This window comes from Camelus ferus, chromosome 9 (genome assembly GCF_009834535.1).
Source record: "Camelus ferus isolate YT-003-E chromosome 9, BCGSAC_Cfer_1.0, whole genome shotgun sequence".
Taxonomy (NCBI): domain Eukaryota; kingdom Metazoa; phylum Chordata; class Mammalia; order Artiodactyla; family Camelidae; genus Camelus; species Camelus ferus.
Window position 1 is genome coordinate 20,187,639 of NC_045704.1, and position 21,008 is coordinate 20,208,646.

The 21,008-nt window shown below is 38.6% G+C and overlaps 1 protein-coding gene across 1 annotated transcript in view; it reads right to left on the reverse strand.

The window, feature by feature from the left end:
- The window catches only part of ZNF383 (zinc finger protein 383), a 45,543-nt gene extending 26,349 nt beyond the window's left edge, over positions 1-19,194 (reverse strand). Inside the window, exons 1-5 of the mRNA XM_032488050.1 lie at positions 19,057-19,194; positions 9,604-9,692; positions 6,740-6,866; positions 6,333-6,428; positions 1,077-2,261 (exon numbers count right to left, since the gene is read on the reverse strand). Of these exons, the coding sequence (XP_032343941.1) occupies positions 1,077-2,261; positions 6,333-6,428; positions 6,740-6,866; positions 9,604-9,612 (1,417 nt within the window). The 5' untranslated portion in view covers positions 9,613-9,692; positions 19,057-19,194. The remainder of the gene's footprint in view (positions 1-1,076; positions 2,262-6,332; positions 6,429-6,739; positions 6,867-9,603; positions 9,693-19,056) is intronic.
- Positions 19,195-21,008: the final 1,814 nt, after the last annotated feature.

A 21,008-nucleotide genomic window follows, 5' to 3' on the forward strand; every position in this document is an offset into this window, starting at 1 on the left:
TAGTTCTAAGCACTTTATTAATTCATGGCATCCTCACAACAAACCAATACATATGGCAGGATTATATGTACTAAGACATAAAAAATAAAATGTTACTAAAATATACAAGTAAAAAATAAAAACAATTCTAGAAGGATAAATAATATTGGTAACAGTGGTTAGTTACTTTCTAGTATGAGGACTGTGGTTAGGGTTGATGAAAAGGAACAAAACAGTTTATGAAGAGAAAATGTGGATACTTTCAGCAATTAAAATAGATGCTATAAAAGGAAAAAAACAAGCATCCAAAGATAAATGTTGGTTCATATTAATCACTGCATATAATGACAAATAATTAGATGCAAACATAACATGAAAAATAAGGTCATTTTTAAAAGTCATTTAATGTATCAATAAAAATAATAAAAATCTATATTTACTGAAGTGGCAATAATACTTCCTGGCACTATAAAAGCGGATGAAAGTACAACATAAGTACCATGAGTATATTTTCTTTAAAACCAAACAAAGTCTGGTAGGACTTGCTCTACCAACTTGAGAGTAGTCGTCTGTAGTTGGTATGATTACAATTAATCTTGGCCTTTTCAGTTTCTTGTTTTCTGATATTCTGTTTTACAACAAGAAAATACAAATTTGTGAAATGAAACAAAAAAAATTAACAGACTTCAAAAACAGAGTTATAATTCTATAAGGAATTAAAAAATACAAGGTCATGCAATTTAAACAGTATGATGTTGGTGTAAGCACAAATATATAGATCAGAGAAGAAAGAATAGCCCTGAAACTCAAGCAAATATAAACAGGAATATAACATATCACCCAGAAGGTAGAACGAAATAATAGGGAAGAAAAGAATTATTGAATTGCCATTAGCAAGTTGGGGGGCTGGAAAAAAGGGTGGACAAGTGTCAATTTAAAATCTGAATTCACAACTTTGAGTAAAATATATCTGGATTAAAAAGAGAAATAAAATTAAGAAACAAAAAATAGTGAAAGAGGGTAACTATCAAGCATGAGTTTTGTTTGTGTAAAATATCAGGAAGGCGACAAGAGCTTTACCTTTTACTACTCATCAGTATGAATTCCCTGATGACGAATGAGGTCTGAGCCACTACTAAAGGCCTTCCCACATTCCTTACAGTTATAGGGTTTTTCACCAGTATGAATTCTGAGATGTCGAGTAAGGTTTGAGCATTTATTAAAGGCCTTTCCACATTCATTACATTCATATGGTTTTTCATCTGTATGGATTCTCTGATGTTGAAAAAGTTGTGAGTTCTGAGTAAAGGCCTTCCCACATTCAAGACATTCAAAAGGTTTCTCACCAGCATGAATTCTCTGATGCTGACGGAGCTGTGAGCTCTGAGTGAAGGCCTTCCCACATTCCTTACAATCATAGGGTTTCTCCCCGGTGTGAATTCTCTGATGATTAGTAAGTGCTGAGCCACTGCTAAAGGCTTTGCCACATTCTTTGCACTCATAGGGTTTCTCACCTGTGTGAATTCTCTGATGTTGAACAAGCTTTGAGCTCTGAGTGAAAGCTTTCCCACATTCCTTACATTCATAGGGTTTCTCACCGGTATGAATTCTCACATGTTGAAAAAGTTGTGAGCTCTTAGTAAAGGCTTTCCCACATACTTTACATTCGTAAGGCTTCTCCCCAGTGTGAATTCTCTGATGGTCAATAAGATTTGAGCAATAACTAAAGGCCTTTCCGCATTCCTTACATTCATAGGGTTTCTTACCAGTATGAATTCTTTGATGTTGAGAAAGGTATGAGCTACAACTGAAGGCCTTTCCACATTCTTTACATTCAAAGGGTTTTTCACCAGTATGAATTTTCAGATGTCGAGTAACATGTGAGCCACAGCTAAAAAATTTCCCACACTCCTTACATTCATAAGATTTTTCGCCAATATGAATTCTCTGATGTTGAAGAAACTGTGAATTCTGACTAAAGACCTTTCCACATTTCTTACATTCATAGGGTTTCTCTTCATTGTTAATTATTTGATGTAGAGTAAAGAATGTCTGTTGAATAAATGTGGGCATGTATTCATGAGTGAATATCTCTTGGCCAAAATGCCCATTTTGATATCCCAGTTGTCTTTCAAAGTGGCTTCTATATTCTAGAACATCTCTAAAGTTGGCGTATTCAAGGCCATGCTTGGTAAGTCTCATTATCTCCCTCTGGCATGATTCTATTTCATAAACTTCCTTCTTAAGTGACAGTAACTTGGTTTCACACATTGATTCCAGATCTGTAAGAAAAAGAAATGGTAAATATTCTTCCCCCATCCCACTTGTGAAAAGTTAAACTTTTATAATAGAAATGGAAACATTAAAGTGAAAATCATATCTGGTCGTAAATAACATACAGTTCTCAAGTGTATCTGTTTAATCTGAAAAAATGGAGAAGAAATGCATAGAAATTACTGAGCTATAATGCAGGAAGCAGAGGGAGGAGACTATGGAAACAGGGAACCACAATGATTCTCAGATACTGACATGGATCAGAATCATCTGGAAAGTCTGGTAACTCCTCAATGCTTCAGCATACGAGTCTTTAGATGACTTGTTATATGTTTTATATACATCTATATATATAAGATAAGCTTGTCGTATTTATATGTAAGAAACAGAGTATATCACACTATATGTATTACAGAAACTGGATAATTTTTTACCACCATGAAAGGTCTCCTGAGAGGAATAAATGCACACAGGGGAAGATTCTTGGGCTCTATGGTATAAGATACACATTTGGTCTTTGTCCTCAGCAACTAAAAGAGCTTCAAAAAGCCTTGGAATTTCCTGAGTGATGGCAGTGTTTTGTTATGCTAATGAGGCGACTCATGGTGTGTCCCTTGATAGTTTTAGGATGGGGACTGGTCACTAGAAAGACCCAGCATATGGTTAGAGGGTTGGGACTTTCAGCTACTTGACCTCTGGGGAGGAGAGAGAGGCCAGGGACTGAGTGGCCAATGACTTTATCAATCATGCCGATGTATTTAGGCCCCAATAAAAACTCTGGATACCAAAGCTCAGTAGAGCTTTCTGGTTGGTGAACACATTAATGTGCTTAAGGGGGTGACATACTTTGACTCCACAGAGACAGGGTGTGGAACCTCTGCATCTGGAAGCCTACCAGAACTTGCCTGATATGGTTTCTTCATAGTAAAATTGCAATTTTAAGTGTAGAGCTTTCCTGAGTTCTGTGAATCATTCTAGCAAATTATTGAGCCCGAGGGGGCCATGGAAATCCCTGCATCTTTTAAAGCCAGTTGGTCAGAAGTGTGGGTGGTCTGAGGACCCCCTGAGACTTGCAGCTTGTGCCAGAAGTGAGGGCAGTCTTGTGCAGGACTGGCTGCTAACCTGTGGGGTCTATGCTAACTCTGGGTAGTCAGTGTCAGAATTAAACCACAGCACACCCAGCTGAGGTGAAAACAGAACAGGGTCCACAATAAAGGCTATGTTGGATGCAGTTTGAAAGAGATTACGGAGGGTTAGCCACATGGGGGAATAACCTGAGATCAGTCTAAGGTACAGAACTAATCTGATGTGAGTGGCAGACAGGGAAAACTCAGAATATGCTATATGCTGGGGATTCCGGGAAAATACTGTTTGCTTGGAATTTTGTGATGCTGATCTTGGGAGAAGAGAGAGACTTGATCATGTAGCATTGTAGTGGCTGTGATGGGAGGCAGATGGAGTTTAAGACAGACAAGTTAAAACAGACATGGAGCGAGATACTGCCGAGGAAAGATGACAGGAGTCAGAAGCAGACTGATGACAGCTGAGTTCCCAACACTGACAGTTCCTACAGGTTCCCAGGCAATTATCTAACCTTTCTAGGCCCCATTTCTTCATCTGTAAAAGGGAGATAATCCTTAATTCATGATTATGGGAAGGGTGAGGAAAAGTGTAAGGGGATGTCTTTCAGTATTTGATAGCTAACATTATGAAAGAATTTATCAAAAATAGAGACATTAGGCAAATTAAATAATTTGAAGACATCAAAATGGAGCCTACTGGACATCTCAAGCCAGAAACAGGGACTTCATTCCAGCATACTCTTTTTTCTCCTTCCTCCATAGGATCTTTCAGCAACTTTCATCTATCTAAGCTCCTCAGCAACTTTTTAAAACTGTCCTTGTCTATCTCCACTGCCAATACCCTCCTCCAAACCAGAATCATCTCTTACTCAGACGACTCAAGGAGCCTCCTAAGCCAGTCTCTCCACCAAGTTCTCACACTCTTTAATGTATTCAGGGACTAAAATGACATTTGGCCTGGGCTTCCATTGTTCAAAATCCAAACTCCTTATAATCTCTGGCAAAGGCTGAATGGCGTGGTTCCCACTTGTCTCTCCAACCTCGACTCATATTCCACTCTCACTTGCTCAGGGGGCCCAGCAACACTGGCCTTCTTTCCGTTCTTCAAACACACCAAGCTTTCCCCTCCTGGAAGGGCCTTCACAGGGGTTCTTCCCTCTGCCTGGAGTTTTCTTCTTCATTAGCACATTAAATAGTTTTATTAGTACAAAAACCTAGTGGTGAGCCTGGCATTAAAATCATTCTGAAATAGTCATGAGCACAAATGACATTTCAGGATGTCTACAAGTATAGTAAAATGATACAAAAATATCTGTGATTTCCATTCACGTCAAAGTCACAAGAACTAAATACTACTACAGTTTGTTGTGTACATCATAACAGGAAGAAATGCAAAATTTCAATTAGGGATGACTAAATATATAGATGCACCTTTTCTTCTTATCCGAGTTCGTGAATTCCCTAAATCCTATCCAAAGGAATCCAATATTAGCAACCTCTCAGTTGGAGAGATCCTTTAAAAAGATGACGTCACACTCCCCTGCTCAAATCATCTCATTCAGAATAGAATGGCTTTATGTCTCATTTAGGATAGAATTCAAAGCCCATACCAAGGCCATCAGGACCCAGAATCATCTGCGGGTACACTCTCCCTCCTGCCTGCATTCAGCCCAGACACACAGACACCCTGAGACTTTGCTGGCCCCTTTCACACAATTCCCGCCTTGCTCACTCTGCTCCAGCCACAATGGTAAGGGCCAAAAAGCTCCCAACTCAGGGACTTTGATCTTCCTGTTCCTTTTGCTTGAATCTCGTCTAACAGATATTTACATTACTTGTTCCCTCACTTCCTTCAGGTCTTGAGTAAAACACCACGTCTTCAGACAGGCCTTCTCCACCTCCCTTCACAGCACTTATCACCAGCTGGTATTTTTTTCCTCTCTCATCCTCTAGAACGTAGACTTCAGAAGAACAGAGCTTTGTTTTGTTCAATCCTGTAATCGCAGCATCAGGACCAACGCTTAGTACATAGCAGAGTTTCAGTAAGCACTCCCCAGGTCGCCCTGCTCTATACCAAATCTCTGCTCCTCTGCCACCTCTGCCTTCCCCATCTAGGCTGCGAGCTTTCTGTTTTTCCCAACACTGTCACTACAGATGGTGACTGCCATCACTTGCAAGGCTCCAACTGCTATTTCAGTATGAATTCATTCTACTTCTGCATACTTAGCCCCTGACTTTCTGCTAAGATCCCTGTCAATTTCTTTTACTAGATTCTACTCTGTGAAAGCTATTCACAGGTATATTTTGGCACCATTGTTTGGCTCCCAGTTCTTAATGGCTGACACAACTAGCAAACTGCAGCACACGGCAGACTTTGTTCCACAAATTTAGGAAATCAAAAATACTGGAGAAAGGAAAAACGCACAACAAACTGAAAAAATAAGTCATTGGATATGAAAATGAATATATGTATATTCATGTATGACTGAAAAATTGTGCTGCACACCAGAAATTGACACAACATTGTAAACTGACTATAACTCAATTAAAAAAAAATAAAGTCATTGGCAGGCAGCTATAGTGAAGACTGGTACTTGGAGGGGAAGGGCAATGCAGACATGCACACAGGCACACACAAACACGTGTGTTATTTTGGGAGTGGTGACAGAACGCTGAGATGAGTCGAAGAGGAAGAAAAGCCAGCAAGAAACTGATTCTAACATATGGGTAAGTTTTCTCTGTAGGGGAAGTAAAGGGCACCTTCTACTTGAAAATAAGAGTGGTATGGGAGAAGAGAAGTAGAAAGCGCAGTAAGCAAAAGAAGGAATGAAACAGGTCACTTGTAAACTCATGCTAAAAGGGCTTAGTTTTCCCCACAGGCCTACAGTTTTGATGGGAGCTTCCAAGATAACATCTCGAAGGTGCTGTTCCTCCACTGATGGGCTGAGTTATTACCCGTGATGCCTTGCTTCTCACTGCCAACAGTCTCTCACTCACCTGAACACAGGCCTCTCGTCAGCTCTCTGCCAACCATCCAGGGGTCTTTCCCTTGTTCCAATAAGGAGATAACTTGAGGCTTAGGAATGTAAAGTCCTGCTCACAAGAAAAGATACGGAACATGGTTATGCTGCGGGTAAATCAGATCCAGAAATAAGATCCAGTCCCTTGATGATCAAGGAAGAGATGCCACCACAGGAGCAGTCAAAGGAGGAAGAAGAGGCTCAGCCACGGCCAATTGGAGGTGCCCATTTCCCACTCTTCCTTATCATTTCAGCTCAAACCATTCATTTGGGGACAGGGAGCAAAAACTCAGCCGGTAACTCGAAAAGCAGATGAGAAAGTCAATGCAGAGGAAACAGAAATTGCCAAGGAGAACTCTAAGTTCCTGGTACAGACGCCCTTACCCATGGACACCAGGTTGCTGTAGTTCTCCAACATGACATCCTTGTACAAGTCCCTCTGAGCAGGGTCCAGACATTCCCACTCCTCCTGAGAGAAGTCTACAGACACATCACTGAACACCACTGGTCCCTGAAACAATAAACTGTATTATCTGTGGTCACAAAATAAACATCATGACTGTCATGCTTGTATTGTGGGGTAAAGCGAATGAGCAATTATACTGGTATCACTGAGAACCAGAATCTCTGGATCCTAGAATTAGATGCAAGAGTTATCAGTGTATTTTATATTAAAAAAAAATTTGACTCAGTCCACAGAAAAGGCCTTTTAACCCAGTGGCAACGAGCATCCCTACTATCTAGATTGTAGCCTCTAAGTACCATATTCAAATAAAAAGGAACCAAAGTTCTTTGGGGAAAGGGACGATTTCAGGATTGAATCAGAAATACACAGAATGAGTCTGAACATTCTGCTATATCAGAAAGCAAGAGAGTGATCAAAAACTATTAGAATCATATTAAAAGGACTTGGGAGACAACTTAAAGTGCCTCCCACTGGCCAAAGACGATATAAAGTGAAGAGGAAATATAATGGACTGATCAGACCAAAAATATTTAAATCTATGAGTTCATAACTATACTGAATTAAAAAATCACTAGTTATCTTTATAGAAGTCTAAGAAACCAACTCATTATTTTAAACACTGGAAAACAAAGGGCAAGAATCAAACATCCGTTCCCATACAAACTGTCTTTCAGGGTAACCAAACAGTTGATAAGACATTTAACTTTACAGATAGTACTCTACCTAATCTATGAAGACGCAATGACAGAATTAAAATATCATTTTGAAACCACTAACGAATTAATGAATCTAGACAATAATAATCACTGGTGGTTAACATTATAAAAGGAAAGAGAATCAGAAATAACATGTCTCCTAATGGACTCACACATCACCACCTATGAAATATTCTTGACAAAAAAATCCCAACTGAATCTGATCAAGTTTCTAGATCTAATGAGTGATTTTCAGGAAAGACTTAGATGATACCACAGAGAAGAAATCAGCAAAATCCAAACAGTGGACAAATGAATTTTTTCTTTTTTTCTTTTCTAACAACAACAACAACAACAAACTAAAAACTGCACAGATAGAAGAGAGACGGAAGGGGTACCTACAAAGTAAGAGATTCAAGAGACATATCAACCAACTACAGTGCACAGTCCTTATCTGGATTCTAATACAAATAAATAATTAAAAAATCAGACAATTAAGAAAATGTGAACACTGGATATTGATGACATTAACAAATTATCTTTAACTTTTTCAGATGCAATAATGGCATAAGGAATCTTCTTTTAAAAAAGAATCCTTATCTTTTAGAGTTACATACCAATTTCCTTCAAAATAATCCTATGTGTGGGAGTGAGGGTAGGCAGTGTGCATGGAAGAAACAGGAAGAGGTATGCATGAAACAAGACTGTGAGTAGATAATTATTAAAACTTAATGGTGAGCATATGGTAGCTCATAAGACTACTCCACTTTTCTGTGTCTGGAATTTATTATAATAAAGTTTTCTAAAGAGGGGTGGTAGAGAATAGTTGCAACCGTGTATATAGCATTGATTTAAACAAAATTGTGATATAACTCTGTTGTGAGGAAAGGCAGTAGAGAGTGAGATATAGCATATCTAAATCCACACACACCTTGCAAGTAAAAAACTAGAAAATGTCTAAAAATTAATTAATCAAGAAATAGCATCATAGAAATATTAATTTAAAATACAGTTAAATTCACTGGATACCGCTAAAAGAGATAAGAGTGCCTGCCTTTATGGAGTAGGATGAAGTGGTGAGTCCAGAAACTTGATCAGATTCAGTTGGGATTTTTTTGTCAAGAGTATTTCATACGTGATGATGTGATTCCATTAATGCTCCTTGAATTATTAACATGTAAAATTTGACAAATACATTTTAAGAACAGCAATATTTCTGAAACAGCATATAATTTTAAAGACTCTCATAAACTCTAGTTCTCTCTTGTGCCTTATGGTTATAAGAATAATTTCCTGTTAATACAAATCTTTAATAATTATTTTTCTGACACCAGAATTTTCTACAATATAGATATTACTGGCGAGATTTAGAAGGTTCTTCTGAGCTCTGATAGTATGATCTCAGTAATTTATGAACTGGCTGAACTCACTGTAATCATCCATCAATCCTATCATTATTTCTGAGATAAAGAAAACTGGTGATTCAGATGGAAACTCTCACGACCCACACTTCCTGCTCAACCTTAAACTGGACTTCTCTCATGGATATCCTAACAGAGTTCCAGAGATCTGTCTGTATCAGTTCCCACCCAACAGTCCTCCAAGCCTCATAAAACAGGAGATCTTGCAACAATCTAACATTTGGAGCTACCAACACCACCTCCCATCTGATCTGTAGAGATAATCTTGGCTTTTCGATGTTTGTCTGAGCTAAGCAACTCATACCTCCACCTCATCAAATCACCATACAGACAGGACAAGTTCATTCTATAAATCTACTCTTGTTTCCTTTAAGAAAATGCATTTCCCCTCCATCATAGTCCCTGGGAGAGGGCTGAGAAAAGAGATGCTCAGTTGTTTACTGAATGAAAATATTAAGGCTGGGTCAAAAGAAGCAGGTGTGTAGGTGTGGCACAGGATTATCTAGAAACAATGAGAGGAAATGGGAACCACGATCCTGAAGGGGGACCCTGATAGCCAGAAATGTCAGGAGAAAGAAAGCAAATACTCACATGCCCTTAAAAAAATTTTTTTTCTTAGAAAGAACTGAGTGTCGGGAAGGTAAGAAAGAACAACAACTAACTCACCTGGGCCATGGCTTTCAATATTGTAGGAGACGATCAGTCCTCCTTGGGGCTGTTCTCCTGAAAAAGGATAGTGTTCTGAGAAGGCAGGCCTGGTGAAACAAAGGAAAGTTCTAGAAATCACACTGGCCTTACAGTCCTCAGACTGTCCAGGCAAAACTACCTCCACTTCCCTTGGTCCCATGATAGAACTCTAGTTAGTGGGAGTATGGAATAAATCCTACTCCTTCCTCAACCCCAGAATCTCCAGGCTGCAGCTGCAACAAGAAGGATCCCGGCTAGTGGATCCAAAGGAATACAGACTGAGATTCCCTCTCCTTCACCCGGGCAATCCAGGTTCCCTCTCCTTCACTCGGGCAATCACTTGGCTGAACAGCCAAGTGATTCAGGCAGGACCTTGCCCCATTCCAGTGATGTTTTGCTCTGAACCTAAGACAGAGCTGCTATGATCTGCCCTGAACAGAGTGCTCCCCTGCAGCCCTCAGGTCCCCAAGCCAGATTCACCCAAATGGTGCAGGTTGGTCAGGAACACAGTTCACTCTAATCAGAGGAACTAAAGACTCCCCTAATCAAGCCTTCTCATCTCCCAGGCACCAGAAAGTCAGTCAACTCCCCCCACCACACACTCATACCCACAATGAGGCACTCCTCATTCTTACACTCTAGATGCTCTAGCTCTATTGTTTTAAAAAATAGTAACTTTTCTTATGTGTTCTTGCCACACAAAACAGTCAAAATGTCAACATTTCTAGTTTTGAGGTAAGATGTTTCTAACCTATACATATTTATATAAATGTCTCTTTTTTCTAAAACCTTTAACACTTTCATTTGTTACATTTAAGTCATTTTTTCTCTTTTTTTTAAATTGAAGTATAATTGATTTACAATGTTGTGTTAGTTTCAGGTGTACAGCAAAGTGATTCGGTTATACATACACACTTATATCCTTTTTCAGATTCTTTTCCATTATAGGTTATTACAAGATATTGAGTATAGTTCCCTCTGCTATACAGTAGGTCCTTGTTTATCTACTGTATATATAGTAGTGTGTATAGGTAACCCAAACTCCTAATTTATCTTTCCCCCACAAATTTAAGTCTTTAATCAATTACTATTTTATTTGGGTATGAGACTATTTGGTAAAAGACAACAGACTAAGGTTATCAATTATAATTTTATTTTAGTGTAAGATAGGAGTTGGTAATCCTACTTAATTTTCCCCCAGAGGGGGCTACTCAAGTGTACCAAAGTCACATATGAATAATGTAATATTTCATGGGAATTAAAATGCACCGTTATTTTATATGCCACTAAGAAAGAAACTATTTAAGATATAACCTGACTTGAGATATGCTGAAATGAGAAAAGAAAAGTGAGCTTTAGAACAGATGACTATGGAATATACTTTCCCTACTGATTTAAATGTTACCATTATCACAGATACATGTTGGGATTTTTTTGTGGTTCTACTTTTTTTGTGTGTGGTTCTGTTTTGATTCAGTGATCTATTTATTCTTTTGTCAGTACCACATTCTCTATTTATTATAATTTAAAAATGTATTTTATCGTCTTAATTCTAAAAAGACCCCTCCACTACATACCTATTAGAATGGCCAAAGTCCAGAAAACTGAGAACCCCAAGGGTCGGCGAAGATGCGGAGAAACAGGAACTCTCATTCACTGCTGGGGGAAATGCAAAATGGTACAGACACTTTGGGAGACAGTTTGGCAGCTTCTTACAAAACTAAACATACTCTTACCGTATGATCCAGCAATTGTGTTCCTTGGTATTTACCCAAAGGAGTTTTAAAATTATGTCACACAAAAACTTGTGCGGGTGCTTATAGTAGTTTTATTCATAATGGCAAAAACTTGGGAAAAACCAAGATGGCCCTCAGAGGCGAATGGTTAAATAAACTGTGGCACATCTGGACAAAGGGGCATTATTCAGCAATAAAAAGAAATGAGCTATGGAGACATGAAAAGACATATTACTAAGTGAAAGAAATTAATATGAAAGGCTTTATCTGCCATATATATGCCATATATGCATGCCATATATATGTCTGCCATTTTCAATATGAAAAGCTATATATGACTTTCTGGAAAAGGCAAAACTATGGAGACAGTAAAAAGATCAGTGGTTGCCAGGGGTTGGGGGGGGGGGAAAGAGGGATGAATAGGTGAAGCACAGAGTTCTTTTAGGGCAGTGAAACTAGTCTCTATGATACCACAGTAATAATATATGTTATTATACATTTGTCCAAACCCATGGACTATACACCACCAAGAATGAAACCTAATGTGAACTATGGACTTTGGGTGATAATGATGTGTGTTTTTTTTTTTTTTAATAATGATGTGTTAATGTAGGTTCATCAGTCATACCAAATGTACCACTCTGGTGGGAGATGTTGACAATGGTCTAAGCATGTGCAGGGGCAGGAGGTATATGGGAAATCACTGCACCTTCCTCTCAAATTTGCTGTAAATCTAAAACTGCTCTAAAAAAATAACATCATTTTTAAAAAAGTTCTGGCTCTGAAGCCTGACTAGCTAGATTAAACAGATAATAACCCCCTCAATACTCTTTTTTCTCAAAAGTTTCCATGTAGATCAGTTTAAAAATTGTACTGGTATTTTTCCCACGACTGCATAAAATGAGTAGATTAAGAAATTCTTTGATTATGATGTTGAATCTTGCTTTCTTAGAACACAGAATACCTTTGTTTATTCAAGTCAATGTCTGTATCCATCAGGAACATTTAAAATTTTTCTTCTTATGTATCATGTATGTTTCTTATTCAGATTATTCCTAGGTGTCTTACACTAATTTTTATGGCTTTTATTAAATGGTGTCTTTTCCCAATGTATCTTCCACTTTTTTTTAATAACATACAAAGTCTACTGATTTCTGGATGTTGACTTTGTACCTTTTTGAATTTTATTATTTGCACTAGTTTTCAGTCTATAACAGGATGTTAAAATATGCCTTTCTCATCCTCAGCTTAAGAGAGGCCCTGGAAAAGGAGAGCAAGACAACATGGGCCACAGAACCCTGATTCCACAGTGAAAACCTTGGCTATCTTATACATTGTGCAAAATGAGCTGTCTGGAAACTGATTTTGTGCCCTTGGTTCAATTCAACATCTATTCCAAAGGTAGTTCAGAGATTTGAGAGTGTATGAGAGGAGGCTGCAGTGTAGGAGAGAAGGTTGTTTTTGACAGAAAGATGCATTTTTGGAAAGCACCGGTATGCCACCTCATAAAGAAAAGAGGGGACCCCAGTGCCACCAGGATTCCACGTGGAATATAACGAGAGTTCTCCATTAGAAGGCACAAAGACTGGGGCCTAATTCTCTCCTGGGACTGGACATCACAGTAGGAGCTGGCCTGGGGTTAGGTTATTCTAAGTCTACCAAGAGGATTTTCAGTAGCGCACCTTGCCTTCTAGAGATGGGCTCCACGGGGGACTAACACCCAAAGGCCGAGTGTGGGAACTGCAGGCAGCCAGCTAGAGCAGGCCACTGCCCTCTCTTCACAGTCAGATGTGAACACGCCCCAGGGCAAGAGAGGACCAGTGTCAATACAACTAGGATTTTTTTTTTTATCCCTTACTCTCTCCCTTCCCCTGCTCCCAACCTCAGCGAGTTCAGAATACCTCAGCGAGTTCAGAATGGGACAGAGGAGAAGTTCGGGAAAAGGAAAGAAAAGTAATCAACAAGGCTACCTCACTGCAAGCTCCTGCTCAAGGAGTCAGGAGGCTTAATTTTTTTTTTTATAAAAGTTTATGGTGTTGATTAGTTCAGTGACATGGACATTTTATTATCCAATACTGACTGAAAAACTCATCCATGGGCAGGAAATCAACTGGCCCCTAAAGCAACTTGATAGAAGAAGTCATGGGAAGACAAAAAGCAATTGCTTTCTAGTCGTTTCCTATGCAGTACTGTTTTTCTAGTAGATTTAGAAAAAAAAATGTTAAATAATACTGTACCTTCTTCCTGATTTTACTATGAAGGCATCTAGTATTTCATCATTAGGCATGAGGTTAGCTTTTTGTTTAAACTCGTTAATACAGAAATTTCCAAATGTACACAAAAATAGAATTTAAATAGTATAAGTAACTTCCATGTGTCCATTAACTAGCTTCAACAATTATCAAGTCACATCTTGTTTTACCTGGACTCTAATCCACTAATTTTAGGTCAGCTTTCTTATTTTTTAACAGCTTTACTGAGATATAATTCATATGCTATATAAGTTACTCATTTAAAGTATACAGTTCAATGTTTTTTAGTATATTAACACAATCCAATTTTAGAACATTTTCATCTCCCCTAAAAGAAAAGCCATTAAAAGCCAGTTCCCATTTCCCTTCCTCCCCTAGCTTTGAACATTCCTGGAACAAGTTTTTGTGTCAATATGTTTTCAATTCCCTTGGGTATGTACCTAGGCGTGAAACTGCTGGGTCATATGGTAAATCTGCTTAACTTTTTAAAGAACTACCAAACTTTTTTCCAAAGCATTTGCCCCATTTTATATCCCACCAGCAATTTCTGCAAATCCTCACCAATACTTCTTACTGTCTGTTTTTTTAATCAGAGCCATCCTAGTAGGTATGAGGTGGTATCTCTTTGTGCTTTGATTCACATTTTCCTTATGACTAATAATGTTGAGTAAAATTAGTTTTTTAAGAACCTAATTCTTTAGAATGCTTTTCTAATGTAATTTCCTATACAGTCCATTACTTTCCCAAGGCATCCCCACTCATGTTGGAATAGACAATAACTCTGTTTCCTAGTAAGGAAAAGAAACTGAGGGTGGCGTAAACATTCTGCGTGGCTAATGGGAGAGGGGAATCAGCACATCCTTGCATGGTTTTGGCCAGGAAAATGGACTGGAGAGGAAATTAAGACTGAAAGGGCATAGGGCCAACAAAACTCGGGAGACTGATGCTCATCTTAATTTCTCTTGGGTAAACTCCAGATTTTCAGTAAATGTTTTCAACCACCCAAATTACTTTAATTCAGAGTAAGCCTGCTCAAAACACCAAGTGTTTAACTTGCAAAAATACTACCTGTATCCTAACTCTCCAACTCTTAAGGCTGCTCATTTTTAGGTTAATAGAGTCATAAAGAAAGTTTTTAGCCTTATGCAGTCATAGAATTACCACTGGAATGTTTAATCACTACATAATGAAGCTAACATTGAATAGCTTCAGTATGAGAAGTATGAGAAACTTTTGAAGGTTGAAAAAAAATCACTTAACATAAGAAAATTAGAGAAAAATAATATGAACACAAAACCTTAAAAAGAAAACTTTTGAGCTCCGGTACCACGTAAAGTAGCCTAATAATGGCAGCATTTTTGCCCAACAAACTCTCAGGTATAAGATAAGTCACCTGTTTCTGGTCTTTTATTCATTTCTAAGAAGGAAAGAGGAAAAGTGAAGACAAAAGAAAAGAATAGAGGGTTCCTGGATAACAGCTGACTACATGTCTTAGAACAGAAAAAATAAAATTTTTTTGGATAGATCTGGAACCTTCTGCTATTACCAAAAAGTGAGGCTATTTTCAAAAACATCAGGTGCTGCTGTACACCAGAAACTAACACAACATTGTAAACTAAACATAAATAAATAAACATTTTTTTTAAAATATAAAGGAGAAAAAAAAAAGTCTGCAACCCTGAAGAGGGCCCTCCTCACCTGACCATGTCTGAGACCATCCTGCTCTCAGACTTTCAGCATCCAGAACTGTGAGAAATAAATTTCTGTTGTTTATAAGAAAACAAACAAAAACCAAAAACTATCAGGTGCTGTGCTGAAAGGACTCCTTTTCAGAGTCTCCTGCAGGGGGCTCTCATTGGCCAAGTAGTGAAAATTCATGCAGCAACACACTCCTCCTGCCACATTTGTGCTACAATGGAGCCCATGACAATCATCAGTTAACTGAAACATCTGAAAATGTTAAGTCCATAATAACATGTGAGAGGAAAACTGTTATAAAGTCCACAAAAGAGGAAGGTGAATAAGAATGGTTTTTTTCTTTAACTTGCCATAATTAGTGATTTCATTTGTGGGGTTTTTTTTTCTCGTTATATTATTCAGATTCCTGGTAAAAGGTGCTTGTTTCCATCTGCGCAATCTGAAAAGTATAAATGCAGAGTACTTTGAAAAAGCCACTTAGCTCCAGAAAAAGGAAAAACTGTACCAAAACCAGGAAGGACCCATCACACCTGTGGCCTCACATAATAATCCAAGATAGAAAGCGTATTCCACAGTCAGCACCAGTGGACACACACAAAACCAAGTGGAAACAGGGTACAGTAAAGTAGTAAGCTGAATGTTCCAAATGAGAGCTCACTGTATACTCAGTCCATTATCACCTAGGAAATGAACATTTTATTAACAATATTAAACCCCTAATAATTATGTAGCAACATTAACTAGGAAATTTAAGTTTTTTAAAAAACACCCCTCGCCCAGGTCAATATATCTTCATGGCAGGAGAGTGAGTTGTAATGACGTTGCAGACTATGAAAACAAAGCACACGTCATGTCCAATAAAGACACTGAGTTACAAAAATAAAAATCTATATCAAAATCAAAAATTTACACGTCTGATGAAATTAAAAAGGGAATCACCATAATGGTCACTGGCTCAGGTCCTAATATTGTGCAGTAAGTCCCAGGTACCAATCAGGAATTGGGAACTCAGCCTTAAACATAATCTATGGTGGTTTTTGTTTTTACCCTCCTATCTAATTCAGTAATTTGTGTCTTTTCTCCCTTTTTTTCTTCAAGTTTTGCCTGTGGCTTATCAGTTGTACTAATTCCCCCAAATAAACTTTTGGCTTTATTAATCTTCTCAATTATAAATTTACTTCATGTTTCAATATACATTTATATTTGTATTTGTAAGTTTATATTTGAGCTCTTATTGTTTCCTAGTTTTAGCTTTCTTTGGATTTAATTTAGTATGCTTTTCCTTAATTTCTTAAGATGAACACATAGATCGATTTTTCAACATTCTTCTTTACTAGAATTATGTATTTACAGCTATATATTTCCTTCAGGTTCAGCTTCAGCGACACCCCACATTTTGATGTTATATTTTCATTATCATTCAGTCAGAATACTTTGAATTTCTATTGCGGTTTCTTCTTTGACTCACTAGTTGTTTACCATTGCTTAAATCTTGAACATTGGGAAATTTCTAATTATCTTTTTGTTGTTGACTTCTCGCTGAATTCCATTATGGTCAGAAAACATATAGTTTTATGTATGTTTCAATCCTTTGAAATTTATTGAGATTCACTTTATGGTCCAGCATATGATCAGTTTGGATAAATGTCTCATATGCGTCTGAAAGTAATATATATTATAGTTGTATTGTACACTGTTCTACATATAACATTTAAGTGAGATTTGTCAATCACATTGTCCAAATGTTATAGAACTTTACTGGGTTTAGACTGATTGTCCTACCAGCTATTGAAGAAAGTGCTAAAAATCCCCTACTATGATTGTGATTTGTCTACTACCTCTTTCAGTTCTGTAATATATATTTGAAGTCATTTTATGAAGGTCTATACATTTAGAATAGTATCTTACTGGTGGACTAACCTTTTTATTATGAACTATTGCTCTTTCTCTCCAGTAAAGCTTCTCTCAAAGTCTATTCTCATCCACTAAAGTCAGGAGTGTAAACTGATCCAACCATTTAGGAAAACTGTCAATATATATTAAAGTTGAATATTTGTATAACCTATGCTACAGAAGTTTCACTCCTAGAAATATACCCAACAGAAATGCATTCATACATGCACCAACAGACACACAAGAATGTTCATAGCAGTCCTGCTCATAATAGTCCCAACCTGAAAACAACTCAAAAGCCAATCACTAATGGAAAGGATAAACAAATTGTGGTATGTTTATACAATGCACTTTTAAGCAACAATAACAAATGACCTACAACTACATGAAGCAACATGGATGAATTTCACATATCCATACTACATAATATTATTATACAGTACATTCATATTACATGTGAAATGTCATGGTGAGCAAAAAGAAGCCAAGCACAAAAGAGCAGATACTGTGTGATTCTATTTATATAAAATTTAAGAACAGATAAAATTAATCCATGGCTATAGAAGATAGAATAATTGTTATCTTTGGGAGATGTGGGCAGTGAGTGGATGGGACAAGAATTAGGCTTCTGGAATGCTGGTAATGCTCTATTTCCTGAACTGATTTGAGCTCTGGTTAAACAAATATGATCATTTTGTAAAATTCATCAAGTCTTATATTTTTATTTTTGTACTTTTTGGAGTGTATATTTTTAAAAACCACATGCTATGCCATTACATCAGCAGATTCATCAAAAATTAAAATATCAAGTGACCAAATATTAGAGAGAATACAAGATGATTATGTTTATAAACTGCTGGTAAGAATTTAACTGGTACAACCATATTGAAAATCAGGTCGGCATTATCCAGGAAGTTTGAAGATACACACATACCCTCTGGCCCAGCAATTACATTGGTATGTTTATTACCTAGGGAAGTATGCATATGTGCACCAGGGTACTTATAAAGCAAAAAGGAAACCCAAGCGCACCTTGTATTTGGCATGGCCAACAGCCATTCCTCCTTCTTCCTCTGGGGACCTCCCTGAGAAAAGCAGAGCTGAGAAAGGAGAAAGGAATCATGAAATGCCAGGCCTTTCTGGTGGCACAGACTGATCCGAGGTTACTCTGGACCCGCACCTATCACCCATGGAGAGGACGGATGAAGAGAGTTTAGAGGAATTTAGGCTGCCCTGAGCATTCCTGGTGTTAGAAGGGGAAAAGTCAATGCTGTCCAAGACCAAAATCTGTCCTGATGTCACGTATCAACCACTGGGACACACAATCAGCCTGGCACAATTATAGGTACCCTCCAACCGCACACACAGTGCCACAAAAAGTTACAAGTTCACACTCACACATCCTCACAGTCACAGACGTCCAGTACACTTAGTACTGCTAACATTCATAGAACCACAATCAATAACACACACGCAGCCCTCAGATAGCAAAGTCATAGCCACATCATCAGATTCCCTACACTCCCCTCCCCAGTACACACAATGACACAAAGTTAAACAGACACGCAAAATCACAGTCCTACCACGGGGACACAACCATACCTACACACAGAGCTCCGCGCACACAGTCACAATGACACACCCACCACAGGGACATACAAACACACCCGCACACACCGCCACACAGTCACAAAGGTCACAAACGCACATGTGGAATCTCACACTTCGGCCCACCCCCCAGACCGGCCAAATAATATGGCCCCGAGACTCCGGACCCGCCTAGACAGTCCCTTCAGACCCTCGGGGATGCACCTCCGGAACCTAGCCGAGCCCTCAAGACCTAGGCCGCTCACCTTGCACTTCCCCTTCTCTGGAGGCCGAGGGTCCTGCAGGCGAGTGAAGGGGCGGCCCTAAGTCCGCCGGAGCCTCTGGGAAATGTAGTCCGGAGCCAGATTCTCTTGGACAAGATGGCTCCCAGCCCTCGGATTTTCTGTTAGAGCACAGCTTAGGCCGAGCCACATCTCTTCTCCCCACTCGGAATCGCTGCCAGTAGTCTTCAAGATCCAGGGGCAGCCCCCTACGCCCTAGAGACAAGCTGCCTCCATTTGTCCAGCCAATCCCAGGGAGCCATGTGTTCCCTGAGAAATAGAAACAGGTCGCGGGAGTCGCACCGGAAGTTGATTAAAGCCGCACGAACTTCTGGGAAATGTAGTCTAGAGTTGGGATGGTTGAGGCGCCCGCCCAAGATCGTGTTGGCTTTCTGCCCTGAGCTTGGACACAGTGAAGGACAGAGTGGCGCCCAAGACTCTTTTAGGAATTGTAACTCTCTCTGAGAATGTTCCAGACTGACAGACTACACCGCCATTTTTGACATAATTCATTCCTCCGCGGATTAGCCTGGCGCAGGACCTGTGCTGCTCTGGCAGCGGAAACCTAGGAGTCTCAGACCCAAACCGCACCAAAGAAACTGAAGGAGAGTAATCCTAGAGCCTGGAATGGGGCTGATGGGGGCTGGTTATTGGAAGCGTCAAGCAGTGTGTTTGTTGAGCATTGTAGTGGTGACTATTATAGTGGCCCCAGTGTGTAAGACCATAGGTGAAACTGGATGAATTACCACACTTTCTTCATCTGGAAAACGATGATATATGGGGCACATGTTCTGGTACTATAAATTTTATTTGACTTTTGGAGAAGGATACTAGAATAACATTCAGTTTTGGGTTTGTGCTTCTCAGCCCAGCTCTACTTAGATGTCTTCAAAATCATTTGTCTTTTATGATTTTTGTGAAGATAAGTTCCTATTTATAACAATTACCATTTGCTAACCAGTTAATTTTTTTCCTAAGGACTTTACCCAAATTATTATCTTTTCTTTTTATTATAAAAAATTTCAAACATTCATGAAAGCAAAGCAAACAGTACAATGAGTTTACATGTATCTATCATCCAGCTTCAACAGCAATATTTTGCCAATTTTGTCCTGAATTATTCTTAATTTTCGCAATTAAACACATATATAAGTCAGGTATTACCATCATTTTACAGATGAGGAAATGGAACTTACAGACTAAATAATTTTTAAAAGGGCACAAACCTTGCAAATAGCAGAGCTGAGACTTGAAATCCAATCTCTTTGTTAGAGTTCATTTGATTTTCATACTACAGCACTTTACATTTTGTTCTGTCATGCTATTCAGTTTTTCTTTTTAATTTTGGGGGGAGAGGTAATTAGGTTTATTTATTTATTTTTTAATGGAGGTACTGGGGATTGAACTTAAGACCTTGTGCATGCTAGGCACACCCTCTACCCCTGAGCTGTCCCTCTCCCCGTCATGCTATCTGAAGCTTGCTTTTACTTCAGACTGTCAATGGCTATAGCCTTTGGTGAAGTTATCTAGTTTCTCATCCTTGGCCAGCATCATCACATGCCAACCAAGTGGTATATTACACAGTGTCTACTCTTGACATGAAAGGCCTCTGCATCATCTGCTCACACCAAACTCAGTCAGTCCTCTGAACTTTCCCTAGGGTATTCCACTTTGAACTACCATACCCTTGTCCCAATTAGATAACATTCAGTGTTGTTTTTATTACAGAGTTTCTGGCTCAGGAGTCACTAAGACACTCTGCATCATTGGAGAGTGCTAGCCTTCCCACATCCACAAATCTGTAGTTCAGAATCATATGAAGCTTAACTATATAATGCCACAATGCATAGAATATCATAAAAATTATTTTAAAATAATGATGATTATGAAACTTAACTGCTTTCCCTATTTTCTTAACTTCCTGATATTTTTCTGTA